Below are 14,617 nucleotides of genomic sequence, written 5' to 3'. Positions count from 1 at the left end.
TCATGGCAAGACTGAGGAGAGAAAAGAAGATGGTAGAGGGATCGCCCTACTTCATTGCAAGCTCCGATCCACCCACTGGACTGGGGCCCGGAGGAGCAGGGGCAATATTTGGACGCGGCGCCAACTCGACCATGGGGTGCTTGCCTCCTCGAGTGCTGGTTGAACCGCCACGACCAGTAGCACCTCCGCCGCGTCCGTGGGGGGTCCCTGAGGCGGCATTGGCTCTTTCCTGCTCTGCCTGCTGACGAGCAGCTTTGCTGATGCGCGGGCGACGAGTGGTACTGCCGCCTCGTGAGCCTGGGCCCCGAAGAGGAAGACCGGTTTCTTGGGAGATCGGGACCGCAGCAGCCAAAGGCACCTGGTGGGATGTTACAGGCCCCCGGCCCCGACCACCACGTCCACGGCCGCGACCACGCTTGATCGTACCGTCGGCCCTATTCGTAAGCCATTAGTATCTCAGCCAGCACAAAAACAAGGGATTCAATCTCCGCAAAGGGATGGCGCTTACCGTTCCACTTGGACCTTTTCGCCCTCCGGCACCAGCGGCCCACTGTAAACAAAGAACCCATCCTTACTGGCGGCCGCCTGTTCCTGCCAGGCCAACTCACTATCATCTACGAATGGGTCGTCTCGATCATACTCCTCCATTTTCTTCTTACGGCGCTTCTTCTTCCCATCTGCCGGTTCGGCCCCATTCGAGCGGGCGGGCGCTGATGTTGCACCTTCCCCATCCATCTCGCTGTCCCGGTCGACCTCCATGCTCAAATCCTCATCCGCACTCTCGCCCGCGGACAGACCACGTCCACTCGCCTTGTCGTTGCGCTCCAAGGCCGCACCGGCCGCAGCTACCCGTGCCAGTCGTTCCTTGTGCGCAGCGAGGCGAGGATGTAGGGCCGCGAACCCATATTGCTCCTCCGCTAAACGTGCAAAGTTGATGATCTGATTCCCATGACCTTGGATAGGAACGTGCAGAATGATACTCGGTACCTGGCGGTTACTCGAGTCGCCTGTGGACGAGCCACCATCCACTCCGAAAAGGGCATTGGAGATCAGTCCCGAGCCTTGAGGTAGCGTAGGTGTTTCCTTGGCTGCCTTGGCCGGTTTGGGTGAGGGCGCCTTCGAAGCAGGTACTGTTGAGGGGGTTTTGGCTTCCTTCTTGGTCACCTTAGAGCCTGTCGAAGAAGCAGGTGCCTCGGGCTCCACGTCCATAGGCGTAGGACCTGGCGAGGGCGGTCGGTTATTAGACGGTGCTGGAGTATGAGGTTCCGAGGCCGATGGGGGAGGGACAGACGGGGGCTTTGGTTCTGGTGCCGACATCCGTGATTCCTGGGGTGGCGGCGGTGCTTGCACGGGTGTGGCATAGGGAGATCGATGGGCATACGGTGAGACTGGTCGTGGAGGTTGAGATTGAGGCTGCGGATGCGGTTGAGGTTGTGGCGGAGTGGGTGCGATAGATGCGCCCGCGGGCGATGGAGAGTAGCTCGACGCACCGTGGATTGGAGAGCCATACGGTCGAGGGGCATAAACCGGCGGCGACGAGGCAGCAGGCGGATCAATGATACTAGCAATGGCCGGAGAGGCGCTGGCGCGATATGTCGGACGAGGTGAGATAGGGCGGGCCGGGGGACTAAAGGAGGGGCGCCCCGGAGGCGGCGCCGCAGCAGCCAACGCCGGGGTCGGTGCTGGAGCCGGGGCCGGGGATGATGTATCAAAGGCCGACCGAATGGGATCGAAATTTTGACCGCTCGTTCTCTGCGGCGGAGGAGCGGGCGGCTGGGAGTGTGGCCGCGGAGGAGGAGCGGAGGGCATCAGGCCCGGATAAGGTGAGACGAGGGTTGTAGGGGCCACGGATGGCGGTGTTGGATGGGCCGACGGTGGCAAAGACGACGGGTTCAGGAGACGCGATGTCCCATGAGACATCGCTTCAGAATCTAGTGTTTGTTTCCGCGGACTCGTTATGGGGGTGCTCGGAGCAGGCGTCGAGGCTGGGGCTAGAGCTGGAGCTGGAGCTGGAGCCGGAGCCGGGGCTGGGGCCGGAGCTGCAGATGCAGCTGAGACTGCAGTGGTAGGAGGACTGGTCGCAGGCCCTTCTGGAACGGCAGCAGGCGCGGGATTCGGTGAATGAGCAGGAGGCGCCGCAACACTGGGGCTTTGGTCGGGGGTGGCAGCCTCCAACTTGGGCCTCTTGCGAGAGTGAGACGCGGCCGAATTGGGCGGGTTAGTAGATGTCGACGACGACTTCTCTCGTTGGCGACGGCTGCCCCGTTTGGGCTCCAGCTTCTCCTCCTTCTCCTTCTCTTTTTCCTTTTCCTTTAATTCTTTCTCCTTCTCCTTTTCTTTCTCTCTAGTTTTGGGGGTTCGGACGGGTTGGTTTCGTTCGAGGTCGGGATCGTCTTCCTTCCTGCGACGCGACCGTCGGGTACGAGTTTCGCGGGCGGGATATTCAATGGAGCGCGACTCGTGTTCACCTGCAGCCGACAAAACAGATGGCTCTGTGGACATGGTGAAAAAGAGAAGGAAGGGAGGGGGAGAGAGCGAAAGGACGAATCAAAGCTGGTGGTCAAGCATCGAGTGAAAGGGCGAGGTTGGTCAGAGGGAGGAGTGGACTGATGGACTGACGTCCTTTGGGTGGTGAGGGTGAGGGTGGTGGTGGTTGGCGGTTGGTGGTGAGGGAGATCTAACCCTTGTACTCAGAACAATAAAATTAGATAACAAGGGAATTGAACGACGAAATGAATGGAGATGAAGAAGGGTTGAAAGAAGGTGGTGGAGATGGGAGAGTGGATGGTGGAGGAGTGGAAAAGTGGATGGCGATGAATGGATGGGGGGAAGAGGAAAGGGAAGAGGGAAGAAAGAGGGAAGGGAGAGAGAAAAGCGAGAGAGTGAGAGAGCGAGAGGAACAGAGAGAGAAGGGGAAGGCCGAGAGGGAGGCAGACCAGATGGGAAACACCGGATCAGCAACTGCAACAAAAGAACAAAACTGCAATCTACATGGATGGGGAAAAGGGGCGTTGTTGTGAGAGACAGAAGCAAGTATACCTGGCTAGATGTACATACATGCAGACATACAGAAGACTTGCTTTCGATGATGAGAATGAGAAGAAATCCGAGATGGGCGAACGCAGCAACCGGGGAAAGCGTGTTTGTATGGCCGGGGTTCCATTCCGGCGGGTGCGCTTCTCGTTCCTTTCTTGGGCCGTTTCAATGGTTCGTTATCGCCTTTAGTTCCCTTCAAGTTGCCTGCTTGCTTGGCCCCTCAATGCACCCCCACCACCATGTAAACGGGGGTCCAGCCTATTGTCCATTGTTCGTAAATTGACCTGGGATCAATCATCTTCTAGGTTAATTGACTGACAAGGTTCTGTGCCCACAAGATTGGGAACAACAATCAAGGCAGCGTAAAGTCCCAGTTTCGATATCAGATCGGGTCACCTGATTCAACGTGCTTTACCCAATCGGGGTGGTCAATCAGGTGAATCCACTAATCCTATCTGATACTAGCGTTCCCCATTTTAGCTTTTGAGCCGCAGCTGAGTCATCCTGCAGTGTCCCTGTGCGGGCTGACTGCTCATTGCTGACTCAGACAAGCTTCCCGGGGATGGCTTCACTTTCCGACGCTTTCGGCAGCTTTTCTTCCCCGCCAAACCCCTCACCAACTCTTCGACGCCATGGCCTTTCGCGGTGAACGTTTCGTCCTCGATCTGGGCTCCGATGATGAGTCTTCTCCAGCGGGCACCTACGATGACTCTCAGGGTGCCCCGACCCTCAACATCCCCGGGATGATCGGCGAAATCCGTGAACGCTCCCCCGCCGCAGCCCCCCCCCCGCCTACTCCAAAACCTACCACCACCGGCTTTCCAGCTCATCGCCGTCGGACCAAACCCTCTACTTTCAAACAGCGACGAGACCCAGCTCCGTCTGCATCTGCATCCGCCTCTGCTTCTGCTCCGAGTCCAAAGGATGAGAAAACGGCCATTGCGCAGGAGAATGCGCGGCAGCTGGCATCCATGTCGGATGCGCAGATTGAACATGAGCGCCAGGAGCTGATGGAATCTATGGACACCTCTCTACTTGAGCGCTTCCTCCGCCGAGCTCGTATCGACGCCGATGACACGCCCACCAGCTCCAAACCCACCCGCGAACAACCTGTTGCTCCTGAACCAGTCCAAGACAAGAAGAAAGAAAAGGAAGATGAAGTTGCTGCACCTGCTCCGCTTTCACCACCACCAGCAACAACAAAGGCAGCAGCAACTACCTCAACCACAACCGCCAAACCACCCTCCCCCAACAACGGCTCTTCCCAAGATGACGTCCCACCCACCCAAATTCCCTCCGACCTCCACGCCGCCGCCGAACTCCCCCCCTCAGGCAGCGTCCACTTCCCCGCGCCTCCATCCCAAGTCTCCCCAATGCCCAACCTAGATCCATCTTCTCCCTCCTTCCTCTCCGACCTCCAAACCCACTACTTCCCCAACATCTCGCACGACCCCTCCGCCCTCTCCTGGCTGCAACCCCCCTCCGCAGACCCCGAGGACCCAGACTCCACGTCCGCCTACCACCCCGCCAGCAACGCCGAAGCCGTCCACCCAGCCAACCTACGCTTCTCCCTCCTCGGCACGGTGCTTTCCCCATCCACATCTCTCTCCCTTCCCACGACCCTGGGCCTGCACCATCATGGTAAAGACCCCCACGCAGCAGGGTACACCATTCCCGAGCTGGCTATCCTCAGCCAGTCGACGTTCCCGGCGCAGCGGTGCATCGCGTGGCAGGTTCTCGGGCGGATTCTGTTCCGGTTGGGCAAGGGCCAATTCGGAGAAAGAGGGAGTCCGCTGGTCGAGGGGCTGTGGTCTGTTGTGGAGAAGGAGGGTGTTGTGGCGGGTATGTTGGCTGAGGCGGATGGAGCGACACCTGGGACGGGTCCTGCTCGGCGTGGTGGGCAGGAGCAAGAAAGTGAGGAAGAAAAGGTGAAGGAGAATGCCACTGCTGGTGCCGGGGGTACTGGTCGTCGACAACATGCTAGTGCTACTGCGTGGGCCGTTGAGGGTGTCTGGCTTTGGCAGATGGGAGGCGGAGGTGATCGGGGCGTGTTGAAGGAGGGTGCCATTCGGTCTCAGTGATTGTCAACCTTAACTTGATTTATTAGCGATTTCATGACTAAAAGTTCAATATATTACTATCTATTATAAAACATGTATCATTGCAGGTCTAAGTAATGCACACATATCCTCATAATAATTATCATGACTCGACTATATCCGGTACAGTAATGGTATCACCACCTCTCCAGAATCACACAAACAGTCTCTCTCGCCCTCCCCACAAACCATTACATATCCATACATGCAAAGCAGAAAAAAAAAAGGAGATAACTCGAACACCAGTCTCTCAGATCCTAACAAAACTCCACCCCGCCAATTCATAAGCAATGTATCAATCAACAGACCCTCAGTCAGTCAGTCAATCAATCAATCATAATCCCCAATCTGCACACCCCAAATCTTCCACCTCATCTCCTCAATATAATCCCTGCGTAGCCAAAGTCCATCCGAAGCACCGACTTGGCCCAGCAGACCCCCATTCTCAGATCTTTCCTGCTCCTCCCTCTGCCTCTCCGCGAAGCGTTCCTCAGCCGAAGACAAGGAAGACGAGGACGAAGCATCAATCCAATTAAACAACAGCCGTAACTGCCAGATGCGATCGCGGACTTCATCCGGATCAGCAGCGCGGCCACGCGCCGCCTGGATGGTATTCTTGACGATGGCCTCGAGGACGAGTTTGCTGTCCACGGCGGATTGGCGCAGCCAGGGGGCGTAAGAGAGGGCAGTGGTGTTGCTGTTACTGGTACTATTGATAGTGGGGAAGAAGGAGGAAGGCAGGACGAGGGACTTTTCGCGGACGTCCAGACCTCGCAGGGAGGGGAGATTGAAGATCCATTCCCACATGCTCTGGGTGGGGGAGGTAGGGGTACGATTGACGCCGGAGGTGAGGAGGGTGGCGAGATTGGGCATCGCGGCTGGGGGAAGACCCTTGCCGTGGTTGGAGGCGGAGGTGGAGGATGGGAGGACGTCTTGGGCTTCGCTGAGGCCGGAGAGTGTGGAGACGAAGACCGAGGAGCCGGTAGGGTTGTAGGTGGCTTTGCGGCGGAGGTAGATGGACTGGTCGCCCTGGTGGAACTTCTGGCGTAGGCTAGGGTCTTTGGAGAAGTCCAGGACCAGGGGCCAGTAGTCTGCGTTGCAGATCTCGACTCGGGTGAGGCTGTTGAAGTCGGGGAGAAGACAGGGTGCGGTGATCTTGCGGCTGATGCCGTCTTGGTTGGTTAGGGTGATGGGAATGGAGATGGGTCGACGGGTGTCGATGTCGCGCGGCACCAGGCAACGAGGCTCTGCAGCGAGGACCCAGAGATGCCTGAAGGCTTGTAGATGGCATTTGTTGTCCAGGACGGTTGTAGGGAAGATCGGGTACAAGGAGCAGATCAGTGAGGCAATAGCAAGGTCGGAGGTGCCGAGGGTGTAGCTGCCGCCGCCCAGGAACAGTAGGCCCAGGGCCATATGCGCCGCCATATGGCTGCCGTAGGGAGTGTCAGCGTCTACGCGGCCGTGAAGAGAGCGCAACCGACGGAAGAGCGCCAAATCACCGGTGCCTGCCATGACAGCGGCGGCAGAGAGGGCCACGACGTCCTGGCAGTGCCGAACGGAGTTGCGAGCCAACTTGGCGTCATAGTTGACAGCAGGAAGTCTGCAGATGCGGATGAACTGGTCCAGATATGCGAGAAGCAGATCACGCACGGAAGTTTGTGCAGAGCCCGCATAGCGAAGACCCAGGGTGAAGCACAGGCCAGCGACAATATTGAAAAATGGCATATCGTCACTCTTCAGGCGACGGACACCGGTGAGGCGATACCGACGGCGGTAGACTGGCGGCAGGCTCTGTATGAACCAGTCATCCGTAGAACGGATGCTGTCCCACATGATGAGATGTTTGGCAAGAGTGCGGAGAAGGAAAAGGTCAGGCCGAACATAGTCGAAGCGCACTGTGGTGTCCGGGATATCAATCTTCTGGGCTAAAATCTCGTCATTGGTCTTCATGAAGATGATCGCCAAAGCAATTGTAGCACCGGCCGTGGCCCGGTCCAGGACGTGCGCGAGATCCACGTTCTTTGTGCCCACTGCAACGGCCAACAACCTCTCCACGATGTGCATGTCGCGCATTCCTCGGAGGTCTTTACCTTTGGCCAGGTTGATAAAGCCAAGAGCAAGACCTGCAGCCAAGCGATATCCTTCATCGCGCAGGTCCTCGTGGGAGCCCTCCTCCTGCTCCACGTTTTCGATCTCTGACAGCATCACTTCACTCATTCTTCGATGTTGAGATCCGCAGTAGAGGAGGCCGATGCCCATGATGCCCGCTGTTTGTGTCAACGGCGACAGATTCAGCTCAGCAGCACCAAGAGGGAGCATCCGGGTGACATGAACGGAGAGAAGTCGGGTTATCAGGGTGTCCATCGTGCCCAGATACGAGGCTGACAATCCGAGCAACAACCCAATGGACGTCATCGTATGTTTGGGGGTGAGATATTTGAACGCCACCCACTTGGCCAATGATTTGAGATGCCCGTTCAAGCCCAGTGCCAACAAGAAGCCCGCATGTCTGTTAGTAAGCTCCTGAGGTTTGTTGAAGAGTATCCAGGACGTGTCAATGCCTTTGGAACTCTTCGAGATAGCAAGGCCGGTGGAGACGCCGTTATGAAAGAACGCCCAACACACTTTTTCCTCGCTAAAAGAAGCTCGGTCCGCGCTGATTGTCACATTCGACGGTTTCATGACGCACTGCAGGGAGAACGAAGGAATTGGGAGCTTCTCTGTCAGCAATGGCAGTCGTCCGCTGAAGGTCAACATGGCCCGACCCGTGGGAATGGAGAGCGTCCTCAGCGTCACAAGCTGTACTACCTCTTTCTGGGCCTCTAGCAGGTCCGAGTCGGTCCATTCCGGCTCGGGTATGCACTCTGCAACCGGCGCTTTGGACTGATTCAGCAACCGAGCGGCGTCAATGAAACGCTTATCCTCACGGAAGATCAGCCTGGTTACTGAGAACCGGTCTGCCTCCGCAGAAGCTTCGAACGAGTTGGTTGCATCCACATCCAATGCAGAGGTACCGATATGATGCACATCGCGTATGGCATCGTGCGAGACTGCCGGCTGCAGCGACGACGTGGCCGATGGAAGCCATGGCTTGTTCCTACCCATAGAAATGCTCAGATCTTCGCGATCAATAAGCTCGAGCAGCGTGGAGCTCCAGGACGTGGATGCATGCATTTGTGACTGCATAATCGCTTCGTACAAGGGGGCGCTGACACCTTCTGGAAAGCTCTCGATGATGCTTCTGGTGAAACCCCAACGATGAAGAAGCTTGACCCGGTCAAATGGTGCCGCGAGGTTATGTACTTCTGAGAGGAACCCGTCGAGAGCCAGCGTCCGGGGGGTGAGCGTAAAGCACTCTTTCCACAGCCTTCCTTTCTTTGGAGGTCTGTCCGGGCTGGTTACCAGGTTCAGAAGCGTGAAGAAAGAATCTGAAGGTTGGCGCCAGGCGGTTTCCAGGTGAGCAAAGATTGACGGCGGCGGGAACGGCTCTGCAGGGAGGTCGAGCATTGAGATGCGAGTCTCCTCAAACTGCCAGCGCTCCATACTAGCCATCTCCATGCCATAATACGCATCTTCGGCCCATGCCCAAGACTGCCAGCCAAGCCACCCGCCAAGTTGGGCCAGAACTGGAGCTAGGAGACCCAGAGGCTTCCCCGATTGCTCGCTATCACAGATCGATAACTTTTGCTCCTCACGGAATAGATGCAACGCGACGAGTATAGTGCATAGTGCGGTGCCTCGTATGCTCTGGTTGAAGGATAACGCCGTGGGCAGATAGCCACCTGAGCCTACTGAGAGTGTGCCCCGGGAAGTGTTCAGAAAGTCCCTTGTCAGAGCAATGCATCGAAGGAGATATGTGTTCGTTCGGCAGGTGGACCGGCTCGAGGGCACCTGGTGGCCGTGGCTCACTTCATTATCTTCAGCGTCTTGCTCAACTACCCAGGCCCACGAGCTACTGGCCATCCACGGTGCAACCACGCCCCCAGAGCCAGACTCCTGCTCTAACATGGTTTCCCAGCTCTCGAGATCGACGTGGCTTCCACTGCTCGACCTCAACAGCCCCTTCTTTCTGCGAGTCGGTTTGGCGGGGGTCCGGGGTTGTTCACTGTCAATAAATTGGATCGCCATTGCAAACAATATCACTACCATGGCTGTCCATTCGAGATCGTTTTCGCTTGTCTCTCTCTCTTGGAGCCATGCCATAGTCTCCCACCAGGCAGCCAAAAGCCCGTCTCCAGCCTTTTCGTCCGATAAGGCAAACCGACAGACATTGAGCAGACGTTTCACCAGCTCATTGCTAGGTTCCATCTGGACCTGCAGTTTCACTTTCCGATTTTCAGAGTCAATTACATCGAACTTCCCTCTGGCTGCAGCATGATCGAAGCCTGTCACGGTGATCGGCGAGTCAGTCATTAGCCGTTTCACACCACTTTCTCTTCGACGGTTGCCAGACGTTTTGGGATTTATGCCGTATGCTTCGTGAAGCATGAGTTTCCGGGGCACCTGAATCGGAGTTGCTTTGCTCCACGGAGTTTGCAACTGCAATACCTGCTCGCCACCGTCTGTCTTCTTCAGGGTCAAGATCCGTGAGATTCCACCATCGACAATCTTGCAGGCATCCCATACATCTGCGAAGTGCTGTATTCCGGAGGCTTGGACGATCAATGATCGTTCTTCAGATAGCGTGTTTTTCTTTGGCTTCTTCGAGAATACCGCGTCCTTCTTGGATACTGCAACTTTGTCTGCTCGTAGGCTGACGACCGTCATTGACTTTGCTTCTTGATCCACCAAGTAAAGTGCTAAAGCCGCAGTGTTTCCAGATTGCGCATTACCGTACTCTGACGGACACAAAGTCATGATCTTGATTTGTCGAGCTGACGGCTTTGACTTGACCGGTGTCTGGAAGGAGACCGAAAACTTTGAAGAAAAGCTTTCAACTTTGGACAGGAAGACCTCTTCGGGCAGACCTGACGCCGCATGGTTCAAGTCCATATTCTCAAATCCTTCGAAAAGACTTTCGTTGTTCAGCTCTTCAAGCAGTCTATCGACCGGTGCGTCGACAAAGCTACCGGTAGTGCTATACACTGAGCCATTGCCAGGTGGAATAGAACCCCTAGGGTTGAAGCCAAAGCTACCTCGAGTACTTCCAGCTCCAAGAGATTGTCGAAAATTGCCATGTGGCATAGAGCTCGATTGACTGCCTGTGGCTAAATCGGAAAACGTAATCCTATCCTGGCTGGCGGCCAGATCCGCGCGTGCAAGGAGAGAGCTCACTCGTCTCGATGTCTTGAGTGGCACACCAATGTCCCCAAAGTCTTGACCCAGCTTGGACGCCAGGTCGTCATCATCCGGCTTGCCTTCGACGGAGTATTGTGAAAGCGACAACCCAGACGTGTTCCACCCATCACTTCGTGGGCCAAAGCTTTCTCTAGCACCCGATGGACGACCAGCGGGTGTGGTTGTTCCCGTAGTCATTCCAAAGTGCGAACTGCGTCGCTTCGAACGAGTGCCACCCGTGTCTCTCCTCTCCTTCTTCTTCGATGAGGGCGCAGTCTCGTCTTGTCTATAGTGAGCCGTCCAGATCGTGTACAACCCTGTGTTAATATTGACGGTTACCACAAGGATCAAAGGACCAATGGAAAGCCCCCGATTAGAGCTCGACAATTCATCTCTTGGAGATACATAGACAATTGCATCCGCTGGGTCAAGAACATCCAATCCAGAAGGTCTGGTTGAGACACTAGTTTGTAGCCAACGAGACGACTGGTTGGTCACGACGAGTCCCATTTCTGAGTGCGGATCCATAAGAGAGAACACTCTGGGCATGTCGGCATGTTTGCTTGCCCGTTGCTTCAGGCCAGGTTTGGGGGCAGGGGAAATCGTCAAGGATGGGCGTTTGGATTTGCCAGAAGGTATGTCCAGCGACTGAGATGCACGGAAGTCAGGTAGGGACGAGACGAACGAATTCGGCGGCGCTGCTGGTAGTGAGGTATTGGATTCCTCCTCGTGTAGTTTTCTCTGAATCAAAAGGCCCTTGGGGGTCGCAAACACCGAATCAACTTCGAACGGTAGGGGCACGACATGGCTGTTCCCGGCAAGAAAGAAGATGTGAGCCTGGGACTTGAGGACGACGACCAAGGCTCGCGCATTGTTCGCGCCTGTGCCGCTGGTATCGCGAGAACCTTCGCCATTCTGACCCAGCATCAACAATGAGCCCTTCGATATCCCAGCACTAAGATGATCAGGCGAGCTTCGACTGCGGCCTGAGGTACTGCCTGGCTGCGCTGCCTCGCCTTTCAAGGATTCGGAGACGCTTGACTCGGACCTCTTTATCTTTCCCACCGCAAACCTCGTCAACAAAGCATGCCTGATCTCTTCCTTTTCTAAATCAAGCCGGAACACTCTCTTGACAACCCCCGCTCGTGACCAAACCGCACAGCTTCTTGTCCAAACAATCTCATCTTCGACCGGGCCGTTGGAGTCTCGATCGACGCTCGTTGTCCATGAGTAGAGCTCCTCCGAGGGATCTGGAGGCAAGAGGCCTTCTGCGACGAGGAATGCGATGGCCGAGGGCTCATGCAATCCGAGGGATCGAACTGTAGCCATTATCGGTGTATATCGTCGGGCGTAGCGGTAGAAATTCTGGCAGTGGGAGCCAGAGGCGATATCATGCCCATTGTCAGGTTAGACCATCAAACAGGCAGGCCAGCGCGCTTGACGGATCAACGACAATGGGCGTTGTTGGGGGCGTTGTCGAGGTGGTTGCGGCGTGAGGGGAAGCAAAGGCAGGCTGTTGCTTGGAGACGCGATGGACGCGGCGGGCCAACTTTCCATCCTCAACTCAGCGGCTTTTTTCCTCCGCGGCCTTCCCAAACTTCCTTCTCTTTCACCTTCTTCCTCACCACCCACCCACTAACTGCCCTTCTCAACGCTCGCTCTTCTATTATACATGATTACTCTTAGTTTCTTCAGCTACAGGTCATAATCACATCTCCATCGCTAAGCTTGGTAACACGATCTGCCTGTTGGCGGCGTCGGTCTCCCTTTGAGCTCTGTTCTTGACCGTACAAACAACCGCCACCACAACAATGCCGTCCTTTCCATCTCGACCTCTGGTAAGGCCTAGGGATGATGGCCTTCAATTAAGGTAGATTCACATTCCGTTCTAGGCCATAACAGCAACCCCGTGCTTACCGGACACTCCATCTAGCTACCAACTTCCTCATCGTGTGCACGCAGCTCAAGGCTACCCCCTCCTTGCCCCCAATGGGTCGTCGATCGTTGTTTACGGTTATGAGACTGGACTGAAGGTAGTCTGGAGAGGAGGAAGACAGTTTTCCGTCGAGAAGCCTTCTGCGCCGAAAGTGGACAAACCACAGAAAGCCAGCAACGCCAACGATGATGCGGTCATGATCATCGATTCCGATGACGAGAGCATGGCAGAGACCCAGCACACTCAGCACGATGAAGAGCCCACCTATCAGTTCGAGGAGGACGAAACCGAGGTGGATCCCTTCCACCCTTACGACGATGTTTTGCGCCAGATTGATATACCCCTTGGAAGTAGAGTTCTCGAGCTGGCTGTGCCTCGTGTCCTCCCTGAAACAGCGCGCTCTTCGCTCGATCCATTCCCCCCGGTCCTGAAGAAGGACATCATAGTTGCCGCTGTATGCGCAGACTATTCTACTCGCATTGTAACTCTGCCTTTGCTTCCCCCTCACCCCACGCAGAGCGATTTCGGAATTCAGTCGATCTCAATCAGTGGTGGTGTATCGCACCAGGAGATTCCGCGGGGAGTCAGCATCGCCTTCACCTACCAAGAGTTAGATCAGCAAGATCAGGATACATCTTCAAGCCGTGGCTCATCCCGCTCAGCTGCAGGAAGGTGGGATCTCCTCGTCGCGACACATTCGGCTGAGTCGTCAGGTCTCTTGATCATTCATCGGATTCCGGTCGCAGAGGATGAAAAGGCCCGCGGCACAGTATATCATCTATGCGATGATGAGATTGAGACTAAGCGACGACACTTGCCCGCCCCTGCTGTGAACATCTCTTTCAATCCCTCGGGTTACCCTGCCCTTCGACACTCCACTTTGCTCGTCGCATTCCACAGCGGATGTGTCAAGGTATACTCCTGCTTTTCCACGAAACCACTCAAGGCCTCGCGGAGGTCGTCCGGGGCTCAGAGCGAGTTTGAGACAGTCGACACGGAAGGAAGATGGTTGATCAGTCTTTACCCCGGATTCGAGCAGTCTGCTTCGGGGCTCCCTCGGCGGAAGATCATCACTCACGCGGAATGGGTGCTTGGAGGTCGTGCCATCTTGGTCCTCACGTCTGATGGCGAATGGGGTGTTTGGGATTTGGAAGGGGCTGGCCCCGGAACCATCAAGGGTCCGCTTCAGCGACAGTCGAGTGTACAGGGAGTGACGGGAGGCTCATTGACAACGTTCTCCGTCAGCGGTAGGATTCTAAGTCCCCTGCCTGGCGCCAGTCGGTCTGAAACAAGTGGACCTTCCTTCGAACAACGGCCCAAGTTTGCGCCCTTGACGCCATCTACTAAACGTCTGCGCGAAGACACGCTGCTCAAAGGCGCCTCCGTTGGCACAGCCACCCCATCCCTGAGTGGAGGAATCTCGGTGTATCAGACTAACTCTTGGAGGGACGCGCTACCCGATGAATCGATTTTGCTGCAGCATGGAAACCAGAGCGCCGTCATTCCCAGTCTGCTCTCCTTGTGGCGCAACGCTGTCAAGGCTAGTGGTACATTCGACTCATCCAACCGCTGCCGGGTGTCTCCTCTCCAAGATATCACCCTAGTAGGAGAGCGCCTGAAAGGCATCGGACACCTCCCTGCGGCGCCCCGCTCCACACGCACACAGCCATTTGACATGCTTCTCACGGCCGAGCATCGACTTGTGATTCTCGCCCCACGGTTGACTGAACCAGCACCAGCACCCGTTACCGAATACATCCCCGAGCCGCCCACCAGGGAAACAGACCAGCAAATGCTCCAAAGGGGCCAGCTCGGCGTGGAAGGAATGGACCGACTCCTAAGTGGCATGGCGAGCACAAATCGGTCCCTCCGTATAGGAAGCCCCGTCAAGCGGACACGCGTCTTCACTTAAGCAGACACAGTTCCAACGGCAGAACAGCCAACCACCTTCCCTTCCCCACATATGCTCAACATGTTCCTAACAAATGAAGCTGAGAATCAAGACCAGAGATACCCATCCATCAATCTTACCTCATTCCTCTCCTCCTCCCTTCACCCCCCCCCGTAGACCCCAATCCCCAAAATTCGCACTGCAAGGTGGAGCGCAAGGCGAGGTCCATGCCTTGAAATCCCTTCCCTCCCACCCTTCCTCTCCCACGATCCCTATCGTGCGAGAAAGAAGGGAGCCGGGTTCGAAAGGATAAGCTCTGTATCGGTCGCGAGACATCAACCATCACATCCCATCATCCAATCTTCGTCCTCTAGGATC

The 14,617-nt window shown here is 56.1% G+C and overlaps 4 protein-coding genes across 4 annotated transcripts; 2 read left to right on the top strand and 2 right to left on the bottom strand.

Moving 5' to 3' along the window:
• Window positions 1-46: 46 nt before the first annotated feature.
• Window positions 47-2,502, bottom strand: AKAW2_80918S (uncharacterized protein; the record flags this gene model as incomplete). Its single annotated transcript, XM_041681992.1, has 2 exons — window positions 47-434; window positions 509-2,502. The coding sequence occupies 2 exons, from the start codon at window positions 2,500-2,502 to the stop codon at window positions 47-49; spliced, it is 2,382 nt and encodes a 793-aa protein (XP_041548879.1).
• A 1,166-nt stretch (window positions 2,503-3,668) lies between these two features.
• On the top strand, window positions 3,669-5,117 carry AKAW2_80917A (RPAP1 family protein; the record flags this gene model as incomplete). Its single annotated transcript, XM_041681991.1, has 1 exon — window positions 3,669-5,117. The coding sequence occupies one exon, from the start codon at window positions 3,669-3,671 to the stop codon at window positions 5,115-5,117; it is 1,449 nt and encodes a 482-aa protein (XP_041548878.1).
• A 348-nt stretch (window positions 5,118-5,465) lies between these two features.
• Window positions 5,466-11,741, bottom strand: APC1 (anaphase promoting complex subunit 1; the record flags this gene model as incomplete). The annotated part of the gene is made up of 1 exon (XM_041681990.1): window positions 5,466-11,741. The coding sequence occupies one exon, from the start codon at window positions 11,739-11,741 to the stop codon at window positions 5,466-5,468; it is 6,276 nt and encodes a 2,091-aa protein (XP_041548877.1).
• A 482-nt stretch (window positions 11,742-12,223) lies between these two features.
• AKAW2_80915A (uncharacterized protein) lies at window positions 12,224-14,260 on the top strand (the record flags this gene model as incomplete). Its single annotated transcript, XM_041681988.1, has 2 exons — window positions 12,224-12,282; window positions 12,346-14,260. 2 exons carry the CDS (start codon window positions 12,224-12,226, stop codon window positions 14,258-14,260), a joined length of 1,974 nt encoding a protein of 657 aa, XP_041548876.1.
• Window positions 14,261-14,617: the final 357 nt, after the last annotated feature.

This window comes from Aspergillus luchuensis, chromosome 8 (genome assembly GCF_016861625.1).
Source record: "Aspergillus luchuensis IFO 4308 DNA, chromosome 8, nearly complete sequence".
Taxonomy (NCBI): Eukaryota; Fungi; Ascomycota; class Eurotiomycetes; order Eurotiales; family Aspergillaceae; genus Aspergillus; species Aspergillus luchuensis.
Note: the sequence above shows the minus strand (reverse complement) of the source record. Positions and strands in the feature narration are given on the sequence as shown.